At 49.7% G+C, this 19,612-nt stretch overlaps 2 protein-coding genes across 5 annotated transcripts in view; one reads left to right on the top strand and one right to left on the bottom strand.

Annotated features, from left to right (window-relative positions):
• PDE6A (phosphodiesterase 6A) overlaps positions 1 to 5,203 on the top strand; it is a 68,930-nt gene extending 63,727 nt beyond the window's left edge. Inside the window, exons 18-22 of the mRNA XM_022590090.3 lie at positions 1,498 to 1,561; positions 1,847 to 1,921; positions 2,568 to 2,651; positions 4,401 to 4,548; positions 4,956 to 5,203. Coding sequence (XP_022445798.1) covers positions 1,498 to 1,561; positions 1,847 to 1,921; positions 2,568 to 2,651; positions 4,401 to 4,548; positions 4,956 to 5,035 — 451 coding nt within the window. The 3' untranslated portion in view covers positions 5,036 to 5,203. The remainder of the gene's footprint in view (positions 1 to 1,497; positions 1,562 to 1,846; positions 1,922 to 2,567; positions 2,652 to 4,400; positions 4,549 to 4,955) is intronic.
• A 1,362-nt stretch (positions 5,204 to 6,565) lies between these two features.
• The window catches only part of PPARGC1B (PPARG coactivator 1 beta), a 115,598-nt gene continuing 102,551 nt past the window's right edge, over positions 6,566 to 19,612 (bottom strand). For 3 of the 4 annotated variants that reach the window (XM_089909541.1, XM_022590086.3, XM_030762781.2), the window contains 3 exons: positions 18,069 to 18,190; positions 15,047 to 15,201; positions 6,566 to 14,109 (listed from right to left, as the gene is read on the bottom strand). In XM_089909541.1, the coding sequence (XP_089765667.1) occupies positions 14,009 to 14,109; positions 15,047 to 15,201; positions 18,069 to 18,190 (378 nt within the window). In that variant the 3' untranslated portion in view covers positions 6,566 to 14,008. Of the gene's footprint in view, positions 14,110 to 15,046; positions 15,202 to 18,068; positions 18,191 to 19,612 lie in introns of those variants that run through there. The other variant, XR_002646909.3, reaches the window with a different exon arrangement.

Below are 19,612 nucleotides of genomic sequence, written 5' to 3'. Positions count from 1 at the left end.
ACAGGTGCTGCCAAGCAGCTCTGATGAGGTCATGACCTGGCCTTGAACCTTCAAAAGCTCTTTCTGCTTATTGGATACACCTACACTTAATTCCAGCATGGAATTAAGGCCCATAGTACATGGCCCCGGCATTCCCATCCCAGACGCTCATGCCACTACACCCCGACTCTGAAACACATTCTCAAATTCGCCCCTTTGTCCAATTCTTTTCCCATGTCCCCTCCCTTCTGTCTTATATTGTACCTACCTATGTAATAATACCTGTCTTACCTTCCTATTATTGTGAAACTCCTTTAAGAATTTATCTTTTAGAGACTTCCCTGGTGGCGCAGTGGTTAAGAATCCACCTTCCAGTGGTTAAGAATCCACCTGCCTAATGCAGGGGACATGGGTTCGAGCCCTGGTCCGGGAAGATCCCACATGCCACAGAGCAACTAAGCCCGTGTACCACAAATACTGAGCCTGTGCTCTAGGGCCCGTGAGCCACAACTACTGAGGCCATGTGCCATAACTACTAAAGCCCGTATGCCTAGAGCCCGTGCTCTGCAACAAGAGAAGCCATCGCAATGAGAAGCCCGCACACCACAACGAAGAGTAGCTCCTGCTTGCCACAACTAGAGAAAGCCTGCACGCAGCAACGAAGATCCAATGCAGCCAAAAAAAAAAAAAAAAGAAGAAATCAAAATATTTTAAAAAAAAGTTTATCTTTTAACCCTTTCTTTCTTTCCTCAATCCCTTCCTCTACTTCTTAACGTAAGGCTTCCTCACAATGACCAGGGTCGCCCTTCTCCCTGCATCATGCATTACTCAATGGGGCAAAAAGCGGTTCTTGGGAAAGGAGCAAAAAATCTTAGACATTACAATGGTCTGTGGCCCTCCAAACAGATATACAGTATGTCTGTGCTATTAAAATTTCATGGTACAGCGATTATAGGAAAAATGTCTAATAAAAAAGCTCTTTGACAGTGGAGCAGGGAGGATGACGAGAAAAAGGTTGAGAAACATTGTTCTATATTAGACAGGAGAGAAGGAACTTCGAGGATGTGATGGGATTTAAATGAAATTGATGTCTATAAAATGCCTAGAACAGTGTGTGGCACATAATAGAAACCCAATATATGTTCTCGATCATCGCCAGTGTTTATTATGCACATACTATATCCAGGCACCATGCTAAGATTTTTCACACATTATCTCATTTAATCTTGCACCCACTCCATGAGGGACGTACCATTATTATTACAGAAGGGAAACTGAGGCATAGAGAAGTTGGTTTAATTGCTCAATGTCAAACTCCTGGTAACTGACAGAGGCAGGATTTAAACCTCTATTTGATTTCAAAGCCTGACCTTCAGATGCAATGGGGAAGTGACCCCTCTTCTCACCATGGGATGAGGTCACCTACTAGTAGGGGCAGAGAAAGGAGAGATAGATGGAATTAACCAGATATACAGCCATGACTGGCTCCGGACTGATGGATGGTGTGCTTGTGTGCAGGGCCATGATGATGACCGCCTGTGATCTCTCAGCCATCACCAAGCCTTGGGAGGTGCAGAGCAAGGTATGCACTCCTCCTGACCCGAGAGAAGGAGCATCCCAGTACTGGTAACAGCAGCTAATGTGGCTTGGATTCTCCAGCTCCTGAGGCAGCCCACCTTTGCTCCATCCTCCTCTACCAAGACATGGCAATCACCTGAGGACCTCTCCCATGATGACATAAAGTGGGGTGGCAGGGCAGGAGTGGGGTTCATGTCTTTGCTGAGCTGGAAACCCACGTGGGATGCGAGCAGGGGTAGGAGGATTGGGGCTGGGGCTTGACTCCATGGCGGGTGTCTGCCTGTTGCAGGTGGCGCTACTGGTTGCTGCCGAATTCTGGGAACAAGGTGACCTGGAGCGCACGGTGCTGCAACAGAATCCCATTGTGAGTAAAGAAGGGACTTCAGCCTGATACTGGGCATGTGATCTCATCCTGGTGGAGAGCAGTGACCTCGCCGTGATGGAGAGATGTGCCTCCTCACCCTTGACACAGGGATGTGTGACCTTACCACAGAGATGATCTTTCCTTAATGCAGTGGTTCTCAAAGTATGGCCCCTGGAGACCACCATCAACCTCGTTACTTGGGAACATATTACAGATGCAAATCCACAGACCCACCCTGGACCTACCTGAACAGAAACTCTGGGGGTGGGCCAGCAATGTGCTCTCTCCTAAAGTTTGAGGACCCTGCTTTAAGCTATGTGTCCTTAGCACACTCAGCTAAGTAGTGATTGACAAGTGGACGCCAAAACTTAGATTTCCCTTTCAGTTCCGACAGTCTAGGAGTCCACCTCCCCTGGCTCTGTTCTAACAGCACAGGCCATGCAAGGGGATGACCTGGTCAAGCTGAGAACCTATCGACATTGAAAGTAAACTTGGCTGGAACTGTCAGCCGGCCCCCCCACCAGACACAGGGAGACCAGTTAGAAGGTTTTTGTTTTGCAAGAATGTTTCATTGGTAGGGTGGGTCCCCTTGCTGCATCAGACCAGGAGGAGCCCAGTGCAGTTAACTCTTTCTCCCCCCCGACAGCCCATGATGGACAGAAACAAGGCGGACGAACTCCCCAAGCTTCAGGTCGGCTTCATTGACTTCGTTTGCACCTTTGTCTACAAGGTAAGTCCTTTGCTTTCAAAGGCCCAACAAGATGTCTTTGATGAGCCCGGGATTCCCAAATGACATCAGGAATAAAAAACCCTGGCAAGTGACGAGTGATACTTTACAAAGCTCTTCTCACCTCCAATGGCATTTGGTCCTCAGGACAGCCCCATAGGAGCTTGTGTGACTGCATACCCAGGCCAGAGCCCGGAGCTTCGTATATCCTAGTTGCTCAATAAATAGTTGCGGGACAAATGACATATCGTGTTTTCAGGCAGAGAAGTGGGGAGCATAGCAGAAGTGGGGAACATGCCTTCCTAACTTCCCCAGCTTGTGGGAATATGACAGGTCACAGTTACTCAATTGCCAAAAGATAATCTGGAACTTCACTTTGAGTTTTGGCTCAAAGTTAGTCTCTCTCTTGAGAAACCCACCACGCCCCAATCCATGTTATCTGTGCCACACACCCCCCTCTCATTTGTTATTTTGATTTTGGCCATGTTACATGAGGAGACAGAGGTCAGAGAGGAGAAATCACAGGGCCAGGTCACTGGAGTCAGCTAGAGACAGCATCAGAGCCGGGACGCCTGACCCCTAGTCTAGGGCTCTTTCTGCTGCGTAAGCTGCAGCCCTTCTGCTCCCAGAGGGCGCACAAGTGCATCTCTGATATAACGCAGACTAACTGGGGTCCTCTGAGCAACAGGGCAGCATAGTTGACGCTCTCCATGACCATCAGTAATATATGAAACGAAGACTGGGCTAAGTGCTTTACGTGCATTTTCACAGCAACCCTATGAGGTACTGTCCTGATTTCATGGTGTCCTGCCCAAGGTCACACAGCTGGTGGTAGCATCTAGATCTGAACCCAGGCAGCTCTGAGCACAGCTGGCTCTGGCTGGACTCCACAGTAGACCCTGGATTTGCCATTCTTACCTTGTGCAAATCTCCACCAATCTGCATCTCCATTTCTTCACCTAGAAATCTAGGAGTAATGAGTCTCATTTTCCCACCTCGCAGGAGTTTCTGAGGATCAAAGGAGATAAAGCACTTCATAAACTGTCACGTGCTGTGCTCAAAGGCATTATTTTTCTTCTTAGAGCTAAGAGACCTTAAGAATCCTCTTCCTATCCCGATTTCACTCAGCAAATATTGACTGTCTTTGTGCCCCAGACCCTGTACTAGGCCAAGGCCACCCCAATGAATGAGCAGAGATGTCCCTGCCCTGTCCAGCTCACAGCTCCGGGGGCAGACTGGCAAACGGAGTCATTACAGTGAAGTGAGATGTAGGAAGAGAAGGTTTGGGGAGCTGCTAATAGAGGACCTGACTTACCTTGGGGATCAGAAGAGGCTTCCCTGAGGAAGTGATGTCTAAGTGGAGGCCTCAAGGGAAAAGAAGGGATAAGTTAGAGTGTTCCAGCAAAGGCAAGAGCTGGACTGAAGCCCACAGAAACTGACAGATTTGCAATGTCCGGAGGGTTCAAGTTGGTGAAGGGGGAGAGCACTGGGTCTGGAGAGCTTGAAAGCCTTGTGAAGGAGCTTGTGCTTCATCCTGAAAACCAGGGAGGGCCACAGGAGGGTTTCAAGCGGGAGAGGCATGGGATCTTGTGGCCAGAAGCCCTGCAGTGTCGTCACACACACCGCTGGGGACGGAAGCTGCAACGCGCCCGGGCAGCTCATTCCAGTGCAGACACGACCCACTGTGCTCCACCTGGAACCCAGACCCCAGGGCTCGACTCCTGAGCCAGAGGCTCTGTCTCTCTCTTCCAGGAATTCTCCCGGTTCCACGAGGAGATCACTCCCATGCTGGATGGGATCACCAACAACCGCAAGGAGTGGAAGGTGCTCGCTGACGAGTATGAAGCCAAGTTGAAGATGCAGGAGGAGGAGAAGCAGAAAGGGCAGGCAGCCAACCAAGGTTTGTGGAAGGGGGAGGACGGAGAGCCCCTACGCCACACACACCGAGCTCTCATGGCGTGCCTGGCGGGACCGCAAAGCCTCACACACGTGGACCTATTCGGGCCTCCCCACGACCTAGCTGTCCCCATGCTACGTATGAGAGCACTGAGGCCCGCAGAGGTGAAGTGTCATGGCCAAGTCACACTGTGAGCAGTAGCAGAGCCTGGTTCCCAAGACTGAGGCTCCCAGCAAGGATTCCCTGACTGCCCCCAACCAGTGTAGGACAGATTCCAATAATAAAGTGGTAGACATAGGGCCGCTGAAAGCCCTGGAGTTTGCAACTCTTGGTCCAAACCAGGTAAAAGGGAAAGCCCGCCACAGCATCCTCTCATCTGGTGTGTTCTCTTTCTTGTCTGATTGCAGCAGCAGCCGCAGGAAATCAGCCTGGGGGAAAACCAGGCTCAGGTGGAGGCGCGCCTGCATCCAAGTCCTGCTGTGTCCAGTAGCGTAAGCGGGGATCCACGCCCAGACCGGCCCCACCCTTCACTGGAGGAGGGTACCCAAGCCAGTGGGAAACCATGCACCTGCTTGAGAAGTCAGAGTTATAGGGTTTGAAGACTGAAGAAGAATTTAGTTTACATCTTCCCTAGTGGCTTTCAAGGCTCTTTTTGGCTGTGAGCACTTTTTATTGAGCTACAACCAACATTTTGCCTTTCATAGACTCAGTTAAACATTAGCGCCAGACTCACTTGCTTACCTAGAATCATTTCTGTTCTTGTACTTTCATTTTATAGTACACAAATTTGCAGTCATCCTCAGGAGAGAACTGCACAATGAATCTCCACCTACCCATCACCCAGATTCTAATATCGAGTTTTGCCACATTTGCTTCGTCTGTCCTTTTATTTTTTTTTTCATTTTTTTCTTAGCTGAAATATTTAAAAGCAAATTCCAGACCTACCGTTTACTCCTCCATTGTACATCTTTAAAGACATATGGGCGTTTTCTAACATAACCACATCCTTACCACAGGCAGCACACGGACCCCGAATATCCAGCTGCGGCAGGTGCTGTGATGAGCGGCACAGACCCTCTGCTGAAGACTTGTGTTCCCCGCAGCGATGAGCGCTGTCAGCAGACAGCCCTCGGCGTCAGCCCCTTCGGGGACTACCTCATCCGCAGGGAGACAGTTGCCCAGGGGTGGTGGCCTGCACCCAGTGACTGATCCATGGCAGGTGTTAAGGCCTGGCCATCTTGGCCCAACACAGGACAACTCCGCAGCAATAGCACACACGTCCAAGACGGAAAGTCTTGGAAGATGCCACTCTTCACTGCTCTCACTGGGAGTGAGTGAGCAAAGGAAAAAGTTTCAAGTTCACCCAAATATGGCACACAATTCAAGTTTTCCATATCCTCCGACCAGAAACCGTTTCATAGTCGTCAGTTGGTGTCGTTGTCTGAAACCAAAATGTCAAAATCTCTCTTTTAGCACATATGTTTAGTGTGCTTGTGTGAAAAAGCGGATATACCAAAACAAGGGAGTCCTCGTTCACGAGGTGGTACATATAGCTTTATAAGAGTCATACCGGCAAGAAGCCAGAATGGAACAATGTTATGTGAGGCAAGTCTGAATGGTTCATCATGATCCACAAAAAAGTGCTATGAAGAAAGGACTAGTGAGCTCGGAGAGTTTTGGAGTGAGGGGCACACCTGGACTGGGGTCTTCTCTGAGAGATGACGCTGCAACTAGAATCCTTTTCCCAGTTAGTAGCCGGCACGACCCTCAACGAGCACGTTGTAGGACCAATAAAGAAAGACACACCTGGGCAGGGCTGTGGGTGGTATTTTCTTTTTAATCTCCATAGTGTATTTGTTAAGTTTATTTATAAGCAGATCACTTCACTATTTACAGTACATGAGCATAGAGATTCTACAGTTTTTGTGATGTAAACAATAACTCCACAGTGGGAGTTTGAGAAAAGAAGCCAGTTCTGAAGTATTTACAGACGTTAAAATAGAACTTTATACTCACGGAATAATAATACATAGAGCAATTTAATTTGGTTAAATTATCTATGAAACTATAGAATCTGACAATGTACAAATACAGGAAAACAGTTTCTCATTTAGAAGGTAAGACAGATAAACCACACCAGAAATAAAATGGGGACAATGCCAACCATAATAATTAAAAGCAAAGAAGTTCTCTTCCTTTGCCCTCAGGGATAATGTATTTATATAAATAAGGACACAACCCAACAAAATGGAAAAAATATATAAAAAATCCTCTACCAATTAAAAAAAATAGCAAAACTAAAAACTTGATTCTCAATCATCAGCAGTGTCCTTTAAAAAATTAAATTTTAGCTTTTCTATTATAAATAACAAAGCAGATGTGTCCCTCTGTGTAGGTGAAATTCTTGCACCTTTCTCAAGAAATGCATCAATGTAATTCCATACATACACACAAACACAGGCGTGCACACATGCACACACACACACACACACACACACACACACACACACACACAACCTTGCGCTCACACACCCCAGGCTGTAGTTACCTTGTTGAGCTTCCTAATAAATAATGCCCCCTACAGTAGTACCCCTGGGGATGCCCAAACCTCACAAGGTTAGCCATTCCCTGGTTTGACCCTGTCACAGAGCCAGGGAAAGCCCTGGCTTCCTATTGCTCAGAATTCTCTAGGCTGCATGGTCACACTAAGAGAAAAGGATTTGAGTCCAATATTTGGAAATGCTGGAAGGGACCATAGGGACCACCTTGCCCAGTCGATTAAGGCTAGCTACAGACACTGTTTCTTTAGAAACCTGGGGTTGGGGAGAGGAATCTTGTGTTGGTTTCAACATTAGCAGCTGCCTCTGGAAGAAGCAGATGCTCCAAACCAATGCTAATCCCGTGGCACAAGTAGGTGAAGGGGGTGGGTGTGAATTTCCGGAGCAGACTGCACTGAGCCAGACTTCTGGACGGCCACCTTCCCCAGAAACCATTTGGAAATCCAAGTGGTCCACTTCCCTGGTCCACTGACCACTCTGACCGCACACCCCTTGAGATTTCCAACCTCTTTCCATTGGAATCAGAACATTCCTCCAGAAACAAAGTTGGGAGTAGTTTATGACTTTCTATTCCTAACACAAAAATATTTGACAAGATTTTTAAATACAAAACCAAACAAACAAAAAAAATCTATTTGGCTATTCGGTGGACCACACCAAAGGCCATGGCCAGGCCCCCCACAGAATCCTCACACTCAACCTCTTTGCTTGTCCCGAGGGTCCAGTGGGGGGCACAGAGCAGAGGTTCACTTAACAAGGTCAGCAGCTGCGCTGCCAGTATTGCAGTTACAGTAAACCCCTCCTGGGCACCTGGGCACAGGGTCCACTCCTGTCTCTGCTGCCAACAGGATAGCTAGTGTATCACTTCTCAGTCTGCGTGGCTGCTTCTGGGGCTTCTGCCTGCTGTTACACTGTGCTCTAAAACACACAGACAGTTTGCTCATGACCTTGCATTTCATTCCCAAAGTTGGCGTTGGACAGCAAGGTAGCCAAAAGGATTTATTTGCCTTCCATCTGGGTAGCTGGTAGATACAGTCTTTGGCCACTAGATGGCGGCTAGACGTTGATAAGGCAAAGTGCTGAGGTGGAAGATGACCAGTCCCTTCAAAAGTCACCCACGAGCAAGGCTGGCAAAGTGAAAAAGGAGGCTTGGAGGATCCTTTGACAAAATGTACAGCAGAGAGGGGTTTCTGGCTATAAAACATGTCTTTGAGACACTGTTGCACAGCCCAGGGAACGACCACCTACAAAACCCTCTTTTCCGAGCCCCCAGTTCGGGCAGTTGGATTTCTGTGCTGCTTCTGAACGTGCAAGGCATTCTGATGGAGTACCTAAACATCTGTCCCGCGATCTTGAAGCCTCAGTCACCGCTGCTATAATGAAACAAAAACAAAAGCTGCCCTAAACATATGCAGTGTGATCCACGCCTCCTGTTGCCCCATATGTTTTACAAGAAATGTGTGAAAAGTGCCTAAGTTAAGCTGTTTTGGAAAAACAAGTGTATTGCTAGTATTGTCTGTGAGCAATAGAGAAACAGCCAAGTGGTCACAACGTTCGGACTGAAAGCTGCTCGGCGGGGACAATGACGAGGCTCATGTGAGACTCGACATCGCCACCTAGCCAAGCTGGGGTTTACTTCTCACCACCCCACCAGAAACTATGGCTTAGATCTGTCCTGGGGAGCCGGCCTCCTCATATAAGGTAACTCGGCCAGGACCATGTGGGTCTGAATCCACCGCGGGTTGGTTACCTTGCAGAGAACTCTCACCCTGAATGTGACCTGGGCAGTCAGAGAATGGAATTGGTTTCGTGGGTTAGTGATGGATTCCTGAGGCTCCAGGATGGGAATCTGAGTCTATCAGAGGTGAAAGGGACTTACTTTAGTGCTCATTCCATCCAATATTCCCATTTGTAAATGAGGAAACAGTGGCCCAAGACCACATAGCAAGCAAGAAACTCTGGGTTTCTCACTTTGAGATGGCTTATAGATAAATGATTTGCTCTGCAAATCCATTTTAATCAGCTGTGCTGTTTTCTTTTTTTTTTTTTTTACAGAAATAGGTACCAAGATTGAAAAGCACCACTCCATTTTTAGGGCCTCCAACAAAGAGGCCAGCAAAGGGCTGGCCCTAGAATGGGCTCTCCTGTGGCTGATGTCTAGGAAGGCATCTCTGCTCTCTCCTCCCTCACCAGCCCCTTTCCTGATCCCCTGTTCCAATCCCTAGGAGAATGCCTCACACAGCCCAAGGAGATCCATATTCGCCAGTGTAGAAACACGGAGCCAGGCTGAGTGCTGTGGTTTTCTCAAAGTGCTTTTATTGGTTCCATGCAAAGGTAGCCTCTGCCTACTTTCCTGGACATTCTACAGCTGGCTCTCAGGGGCCCTCCACCTCACGTCTGTTTTGGGCCAAGGGCATCGCTATGCATGAGGGTTTCCCAGCTCCCAAGCTCTCCCTCCATTTACCCCGTACCCCTGGACCCGGCAGACAGCCCTGGAGCCCATCTATATGTGCAAATGTCTCAGGGACTTGGGGAACAGCTTAAACATATTGCACGTAAGCACAGGCCAGTTTCCTTCTGCCCCAATGGGAAGGATCCCTCTTCTTTGGCCACTGAAACCATTAGGTTCTCTTTATTTGCTACTGTACATTCAATTTCTTTCCTTGGTCATATCTGAGGACAACTGCTAAATCTCAAATGGTAAGAAAATACTGCAGTTTTGACGTCAGTGAGTCAGATCAACAAATCCTTTGGGGTTGATTCTGCTTCACAGCTGGGATGTCCCATCTCTCAAGCTGCAGGCTCAGCTGTCATTTCAACTGAACCTAAGGCCTAGGATAGGGTTCCAAGCCATCCCTGCAGAAGGGCTGCACTGTCATGCCTTCCCTGCCCCCTCAGTACGTATACTGCATACACCTAGAAGAAATCGCTCTCCAAACATCAACAAGCACAGGCTTTAGGCGAGAAAGATTTCTGATTGCACGTCTTCCCACATCAGGACCTGGGTACCGAGTCTTTGCAGCTTAGAGCATTCTTCCCTTCCTCTTCCCACCCTGGAACCCCTGAAGCCCTGCCTCTCTGCTGGGCACATTTGACACGCAAGGCTGTGAGAACTCACAGCAGATGCAGACACCTGACTGGTGCTTTGGGTCTCAAAGCAGTGTTCTGGTTGGGGGGCAAGGTATGATGGGGGGAAGGGGGTCACCGCCGTAGCTGCACTCCATCCACTCGTATTCTTTACCTCTTTGATGCATTTTCCTTCGGTAACCAGAGCCCCCAGGAGTGAGGATTCTGATTCAGCCTGTACCGACTGAGGAAGGAGATGGAAGAATTCCACTTAGCGTTTAGATCGGACATATTTGGAAAACACCAGCACGGCACAGAGATGGACAGTACAACCTGCCTTGCATGGGTGGCTACCAACACAGTCTACTGTAAGCTTTTATGGCAATCACATGTAAACATGATCAAGAGCAAATACTAGGACAGAGCTACAATGAGATGGTTGCCAATGGCAGCTGCTCCCTCTGGGTTACTCCTTAATTTGGTGGGAAAGAGACCAAGGTTGACTAGTTGTCTGGAGAGACCTTGGAGTCTCCTTGGTAAATAATACAGAGCACCGAATGAGTCTTCCGGATGGAGGTTGTCTGCAGGGTTGGTCAGTTTTAGAACTTGCAGCCTTTTATGTACGGGATGGAGAGAAGAAACTTCTTGATGCCTTTGGCAGGCACCCTCTCCCATCAGCGGGCCCCAGCCCCGACCGACCTTAGGCATATCACGTCCCAGTACTACACTCAAGAGCCAATGTCTAACTACCTTCAAGTGCCTTGTATTAATCTGAAGTGAAAGGGCAGCTTCAGCTGACCCAGAAGAGGGGACACACTTGTCCTTCACTAAAAATCTGCATTTCTTTACCCTAAGGTACCATCTTCTCATGGTAGAATCTCTAGGCTAGTGCAATCAAGGAAGAAGCAAATAGGAGGGGCTTAGAGATCATCTAGTCTGACCCCTTCTGGCACACCAAGGCTTAGGGAGAGGAAGGGACTCTGTGGCTTATCAAAGTCACAAAGATAGTTTTTGGCAGAGCCAGGACTCAACCCAGTTCTCCAGACTCTGAATGTAGAGTTCCTTCCTACTTTTTCCACAGGATGAAATCTCAGTTTACTCCTTGGTGCAAATCAGGACTTAGGGGGAGGCATCGGGTGGATTTAAATTCTATTCCATTCCATTCTATTCCATAACCATTTATTGTGTGCCTACCGTATGCTAGGCAGTGAACAGCTATCAAAGGAATTTAGAATGTGCAGGTCCGTGCTGTGGAAAGTCCCCTTTTGGTCCACCCTCATAAACCCTGCCTTCCCCAAACATGTTCCTGCCCACTATTCCACTTGGCCCCCACCCCGAAATGGGATTGTGTTGGAGTAATATTGGGAGTCCTGTGCCAAGGAAGGGCTTTAGGGGAATTTTCTCTCATAGATCAGGGATGGGCCTGCATGAAACCCACCACCATATAGTTCTGTATAACAGAGACCATCCAAAGATTAGACCAGAAGGTTAAACAGGTTAAACTCTGATCAGTTAGTAATGGCTGCTCGGAACTGTGTTGAGGATTCTAATAGCATGACCAAGCTCAGAGAACATGAGTACTGTGGTTGATTAGTTATGTCTGCTACTGGCCGAGGACATGGGAGTAGTGGCCCATATGCCACTATGTATTTGCTAGATACCACCTTAGGAGAAGCTAAGACTATCAGACCTGGCAAGGACCTTAGAGATCAGCTTGCCTAATTCTCCCCCTCAGCCTATTACACAGAAAAGACAATTGGGGCCCAGAGAGGTGAAGTGACATGATACACAGGAACTCAAATTCCCTGTTCCTCTAACGCCTGTCTCCTCCAACCTTCTCTGCCGGCTTGGAGTATGCTCACCTCTCAGGAGAGGTTCAACGGCCCAGTTAACCTACTGAGGTATTTTATAATCTTAAAAACAAACAAACAGGGCTTCCCTGGTGGCGCAGTGGTTGAGGGTCTGCCTGCCGATGCAGGGGACACGGGTTCGTGCCCCGGTCCAGGAAGATCCCACATGCCACGGAGCGGCTGGGCCCGTGAGCCGTGGCCGCTGAGCCTGCGCGTCCGGAGACTGTGCTCCGCAACAGGAGAGGCCACAACAGTGAGAGGCCTGCGTACCGCAAAAACAAACAAACAAACAAACAAACAAACCAAAACCCCATAACTACCAACTCCCAAAGAAATAGGCCCGGCATTAATAATAGATTAAATCACCTCGTTTAGTTAAATGAGTCAAGTTCAAACTTTTTTTAAGCAGCAGGACCTTTTTTCTTTTAAACACAAAAATTTCCCAAGGAACCCTGATGTGTGAAAGAGACCAAGTTGGAGCCGCTCTGTCTGAAGCAGAGGCAATGCACTCTTACCCTGCCTGGCCATGCTCTCCCTCACAAACGGCCCCCAAGGCACCGGCAGAACATCCAAGCTGGACATGGCTCTGACATCACTCAAGAACACAAATTTTAAAGTAAAGCCCAATGAACGTTTTCTAAGTCGGAGAGGAGCTTGGAGATTGTCTTGTCCATCCCCATCCCTCATGTCTCCCTCCTGCTCCCCTTGCCCCATGCCACCAAAACAACTTTACAGGTGAAGAAAAGGGAAATCAAGATGAAGGAGGATGGGCTGGTGACTGGCCCAAAAAGGGTGAATGACCGCCCAGGTTGCCTCTCTGTGTCACCCCAGGTGCATCACTGAAGCTGTGATGCCATGTCCACAGGTATAAGCAAACCACAGGACCCCTTGGATCAAGACTGGTACCAGAGCCTAAACTTGCCCCATGCTGGTGAGGCAGCCATTGACTTACCCCCACAAAATGAGCCTGGAAGCGTCTAGCCTGTTGTCCTTTTTAGCTGAACCCACCTCTACCAGTCCTTGCAACTTTGCCTCTTTATCCTAGGATAGGCCCGGGCTGGGCCGTTCTTCTATAGTCTCACTGGTTGTGGGACCCTGGGCAAGTCATTTCGCCTCTTGGGGCACTGCCTGGAAAACGGGAATAACGCAGCTCACCCCACCTTCCTTCCAAGGTCCGCAAGGATCTGAGCACTCACGGCCAGGCACAAATTCTAAGCGTGAGCTGGACACCACATGAGGGCTCTGATTGTAAATGGACCCAAACTTGCTCAATGAGAGACAAGGCAGCGCTCAGCAGAAGAGGCCCAGAAACCTCTCTCCATTCCTCCCAGCTGTGGCTGCATGCCACACCTCCCCAGTGACCAGGCTTCCGGCCACCCAGCACCTCTGGGGCATTCTGGCAAAGGGAGCAGTGCAGCTCAGTGGCAAACACCTCACGACAGTGCATAGTTAAAAAATCAAGGAAGCAATACAATATTCCCAGGCACAGCACATCTGAGCCATAAATACATTAAGGATCTACTTTTTTTTTCTTCAATTAAAAATGAGTTTATAATCCTGATTCTAGTCACAAGTAACGATTTCATCATCACACACTATAGACAAGAAATGGTATGGTGAACACAGCTGCACGTCTACGAGGGGACGTCGGTCGGGGAGGAAGGGGAGGCGGGTGACGGACTCAGCATCTGGAACGCACCCAGGACAACCCGTCAGAAGCGAGGACACTAGTGTGGCAGTGGAACGTCAACATCATGGAAACTCACAGACAGAAGCAGCTTTGTTCAATGTAAACATTGATTTTTTGTTTGTTTTAAAAGGACAGCAGTTCCAAGTCTCTCTCTCTCTCTCTCTCTCTCTCTCTCTCTCTCTCTCTCTCACGCACTCGCTCTCTCTCCTTCTCATATACTTAATTTCTTTGAAAACGTAAACATATTGGAAGGGCCTTGTCTGAGGTATTGAGGTATTCCTCGAAGGTTAAGGCTGTTATCAGTGCAGGCTCTGCTGGGCCTCCTTCAGTAAGCTGTCAAAATCCATGGCTTCGTACTTGGTTTTCACTGACGCAGGCAGGGCCTCTTCTGAATTAGAATCTGGGTGGGGGTGGAGGAGGCAGTGAGAGGGGAAGGCAGCGAGCAGCTCAGAAAGGCCAGCAGACCAGAAAATCTGCCGCCGGGGTCAGCACCACAGAGCGGATGCGGCCCGAGGCCTCAGAGAGCACTGGGCGGCGGGCAGCAGCTCTGTCCTCCTGCTGGAATACCTCTGCCATGTGAGCAGTGTCTCAGGGCCTCGGTCGCCCTGGTTGTAGGATGGGGAGGCCTGAAGCAGAGTCCCCCAGAGCTCCTTTCCAGCTCCAAAAGCCTCTAATTCTACTTCCCTTAACAGTTTCTTGCCCATTAGGAAACCAGTGAGGAGGTCACGTAAGGCAGCCAACGAAACTATGAATCCCTCAGTGCATGGCCAGAGAACTGGGTCCCCACGGGGGACATGCAGTCAGGAGCGCTACCTGGCCGGGAGCCTCCGGGGTCTCCTGACACTCAGCCCTGCACTCCGGAGGCTGCACCGGACTCTCCCCTATAAAGAACTCTCTCCTAAACGGTACTTTGTCCTTCTTCATTGACTTGTCCCCAGTTGGCTAGGCATGGTGACAACAGTTTCACTGCAGCCCATTAATGGACAAGGCTGCTGCCTGTCGGGGCCGCCGTGGATGCCCCTCAAGGGGGCAGGTCAGCTACTGGCCCTGTGAGGTCAAAGAGATGGTAGCCATGGTTCTGCCAGGTGGCTGTGAACACGAGATTGGACCTTCCAAGAGGCCACGAGAGGCTTCATCTCTTTGGTAGCAGTCCTGGCACAGGACAAGATGCACCAGAGGCCACCCTCCGGGCCAAGTGGCTGCCAAGTTATACTCACCAGCACAGGGGAGTCTGGGTGTGACAGCCGTGTCCAGAGTGGGCTTTAGGTTTCAATAAAGGAGGTCACTGCCCCTGACGTTTTGGGTCTGACTGGGACGTGCGGGGTCTACGTACTCACCGTAGTCAGTGTAGCGGGGCCAGCAGAAGTGCCGGAGCCCCCCGTAGCTCAGCTGGAAGGAGGGCTCGCTGTGTTTCCGCAGGGCAGCGCCATTCCTCAGAGAGAGGGCGGCGTGCTCAGAACACCGGTAGGTGATGAAGCCGTACTTCTCGCCTCTGGGGAGAGAGGACAAGGGGAGCGCGTCACTGGGCCAGCTCGGTCGACATCGTCAGACCACCCGCCACTAGGTGAGGAGCAGAAAGCCATGATGACTCCGTAACTGTCTCGCATGGCCCCTCGATAGACACAACGACAGTCACGGGGCTGACCTCCACAATGGAGTCATCGTAAGAGCAGGCAATCTACTGCACGTTGGCCCGGAGCTGGCCACCACCCATCGCCCCACACGCTCTTCAGACCCCCCTGTGATGGGGGGCTGTTGTCACCTCCCCCCTCTGGAGTGAGAAAACAGGCTCTGAGTTCAGAATTTGCCCAAAGACGGGTGGCAGAGCAGGGAAGTAAATTCAGGCTTCCCGCCACGAAAGCTGATCCTTTTCACACTCCCCTCTACTTCCCTCAGGATTCCCATTTTCTAGGATTTGCCACACCTATGCCCCCATCCTCCCAGTCCTGCACCCTTCAAAGGCAGCCTCAGCCAGCCCTTCCTTGGCTGCTAACTTGGCCTTCACCTTCGCTGAGATCGATGGTACTCCGTACACATCTCATCCTTCATGGGAGACGTGTCGTGCCTGCCTGCTCAGCCTCTACTCCCCGTCCTCTGACAACAGCGCCTTGTGCTCAGCTGGGCTCAGGGCGCCAGGGTAAGTCACACAACGGTGGCCCTCCTTGGCCAGTGATTTATTGAAGGATGAACCCGTCAGCCAAAGCAGAACCCCAAAGACTCCATCCCGCGTCTTTGCTGGAACCGTGAGGGAGACTCCTGCTTCCCCGAGTAGGAGACAAACTTAGAGCTGGAGGCAACCACTTTGCTACCAGGAGGGAAGCCTGCCTGAGCAGGATGCCGAGGTGAGGGGGACCTAAAGTCAGTTCTACCCGGCTCCTCAGTTCCACAAACAACAAGAGAACGAACCCCGACCTACCCATCCGCCAGACAGACTCCTCACGGACAGAGACCATGTGGACCCTCCTACTACTCAGCACAGGCCTAGTGACAGCAGATGCCTTGTAAACACTCAGCTGCCTCACATTTCCTGACACCTCTCTGAACCAGGCCAAAGTTGGGACCCTTCTGATTCTTCAAATGTCTGAGACTCATGCCTGCTTTTTAAATCTTAACAAATTGACCCTTCTCCTTAGAGATTAATTTGATCGCTTTGTCTTTACAGGTTATCTTCACTTGACATCCTGAAGACTGCACAGAACTTAAAACAGTTCTATTTGTGTAATGACTTTTTAAAAAAATTGTGACAAAAACACATAACATAAAATTTACCATCTTGAAGTGTACGGTTCAGTTGTGTTAAGTTTGTGTGATGGATCTCCAGAACTTTTTCATCTTGCAAAACAAACTCTGTACCCATTAAACAACAACTCCCTATACCCCCTCTTCCCAGGCCCTGGCCACCACCATTCTACTTTCTGCTTCTATGAATTTGACTACTTTAGATCCCTCATGTAAGTGGAATCACACAATATGTGTCTTTTTGTGACTGGCTTATTTCACTTAGCATAACGTCCTCAAGGTTCATCTATGCTGTAGCATGCGACAGGACTGATGCCCATCCTTTTTGAAGACTGACTAATATTCCATTGCATGTATATACATTTTGTTTATCCATTCATCTGTCAACGGACACTTGGGTTGTTTTCACCTCTTGGCTATTGCGAATAATGGTGCTATGAACAGGGATGTGCAAATATCTCTTCAAGATCTCCCTTTCAATTCTTTTGATTATATACCCAGAAGAGGAATTGCTGGATAAAATGGTTATTCTATGTTTAATTTTTTAAGGAATCTCCATACCGTTTTCCACAGCGGCTGCACCTTTTATATTCCCACCCATAGTGCGCAAGGTTCTAATTTCTCCACATCCTCACCAACGCTTGTTATTTTCTGTAGCCACCCTAAGGGATGTGAGATGTGTAATGATTCTTATGCAGAAACTATTTTCTCACTGAAGTTTTTAAAAATTATTATTAAATTAGAATTTTAAAAACCTAATAACTTAGTTTGCAAGTATAATGGGAGATACTTTAGAATTATTTCAAAACCGACAAAGCTTTGACATCTAAGTTGTACATTTATACGCAACCTATTCTTGCAGATCCCCTGACAGATGAAACACTGCTTCCCCAGGTGAGTGAGACACCTGGGCCGCAGCTGCAGAGGAACAGAGGGATGGAGCAGCGTGGGGCTTGCAGCGAAGTAAGACTGCAATGCAAGTGTGCCTTCAGCCACCAGGAGCTTTTTGCAGCCCTGTACCAGGGTCTAGGATGGAAAACCAGAAGCTGACACACGGGCTGCAGATCTGGCTCTGCCACTAGGTAGCTGTTCAGTTAACTCGTCTGAGCTCCCCAGAAAGGAGAGCAATAGAAAGAGTAAGAGTGTATACATCACAGGCAAGTTGGGAAGTTAAGTAAAAGAATGCATGGAGGGCTTCCCTGGTGGCGCAGTGGTTGGGAGTCCGCCTACTGATGCAGGGGACACGGGTTTGTGCCCCGGTCCGGGAAGATCCCACATGCCCCAGAGCGGCTGGGCCCGTGAGCCATGGCCACTGAGTCTGTGCATCCGGAGCCTGCGTGTCCGGAGCCTGTGCTCCGCAACGGGAGAGGCCACAACAGTGAGAGGCCCGCGTAACGCAAAAAAAAAAAAAAGAATGCATGGAAATTGGCTCGCACTTTAGCAAATTATCAGTACATGTTCCCTGCTATTACTGGGTTGCATGATGGTTACCGGTCCTTCCTTCCCCTGCGCTGGCAGTAGATTTGTTCTGCAAATCTTCTCAGGCATCTTTTATGCTTCCAGACCTGAACTGGAACCTCTGTGCCCTCCACTCCCCTCCTCTGCGAGAGCCTGACTCACCTCTTGCTTCTCGTGAGCACCTGGCACTCCACAATCTCTCCGAACACCTCGAAGCGCCTCTTCAGTTCACGGGAGCTCATGTCACTGGAGAGATTTCGAACGTACACCACGCGGCCTTCACCCTGCCCGAGGGGGACACAGAGGGACCCATCATCATTGCCTGGCTTCCTGGAGCCCCCTTGGTGGCGGGCTCCCATGGAGTCCTCGTCCCCAGTCCACATCACCTGGCTAAGCGAGCGACACCAGCTGGGGCTGAAGTCAGAGAGGACAATGACGGTCGATATCCCAAAGGACTGGCCTTGTGAGAGGAGGGGGCTGTTTAGCATCGGATGGGGAAGTGGCCCCAAAAGAAGCAGCCGTTTACTTGAAGGGAATGAGCAGAGACTGGGCGCAGATGGGAGAGGAAGCCGTCACTATGGATGTAACTGCACAGTGAGTAGCTTCTGTATTTGTTTTGAGTCTGACTTTTTCTGGTAGTGGGGGAGGTCCGAGGATGGTAATGGACGAGCAAAGGGGGCCAGGTCGCTATGGGTTAGAGTGGGCTGGGAAAAAAGCAATGGGACAGGGGCATAAGGCTTGGAGCCACCATCATCTTTGGTTTTGCCAGGGTACTGTGTAGACACTGTGACCAAGAGGTGACCTTCAGGTGAGCTTGGTACCAGGCCCCTAGAACTGCCCAGCAGTGGGAGGGGAGAGGGGAAGCCCAGCTGGAACCTCCCCTCCTCCTCTACCGTCTGTGATTGGAAGTTAAAGGCACAGCTATCGGAAGAGTGGCTTTGATTTGCTGGAGAAACTCCAGCTGTGCTCCTGTGGGCAAAATCACCAGGTTCTGGTTTAGATGGGCTTTCTCCGGAACAGGTTAAGGCCTGTGGTTCTCCAGCCATCCCCTTCTGCGCCACTGAGGGCAGGGAGGAAAGCAAGGGCCCGCAGTCCACAGCAGGGCGCTGCTGTATGGTCACGGGAACTGTGCACGTTCCCTAGGATGGCCTAGGTTCAGCTGCGTGTAGCAGTGTCCTCTCCCAGCCTCCTCCGGCACCTTGAATTCACAAGGCTCTTTCCTGCCTCTGCCCCACTGTCCTCCAGAATCTTTGCTTCATTGGCTCCTTTCATCCCTTGGGGCCCAGCTCCTTGAAGATGCCTCTCCTAGACGACCATATAAATACATCAGCCCCACACAGTCAAAACACGACTGTTTCAGACATTTTAGTCATGACGTGATGAACCTCATAGTGCACCTCCCAATCTGTAATTACAGTGTTTACTGATTTGTTTATGAGTCTGTTGCCTCTCTCTCCCTTCTGGCCCAACCATGGGAAGTGGGGACCTTGTCTGTCTCGTTCACTCTTGCCATCCAGCACCTAGAACAGGGCATGTCACAACTGCTGAATGGTCACACATGGTTTCCAGGAAGACGCTCCACATGGTTTTAAGTACCTGCTTCAAGACAGCTGCATGCGTACCTCTGGGGTATGCATACCTCATGTGTTCCCTTCCCTGAAGCACCATGCTCGGGGGGAGGTGGACAATCCAGTGAGAGTCTGTCG

Source organism: Delphinapterus leucas, chromosome 3, assembly GCF_059928025.1.
Source record: "Delphinapterus leucas isolate spDelLeu-1000000601 "Yukka" chromosome 3, BTC_Dleu_Yukka2, whole genome shotgun sequence".
NCBI classification, from domain to species: Eukaryota; Metazoa; Chordata; class Mammalia; order Artiodactyla; family Monodontidae; genus Delphinapterus; species Delphinapterus leucas.
Note: the sequence above shows the minus strand (reverse complement) of the source record. Positions and strands in the feature narration are given on the sequence as shown.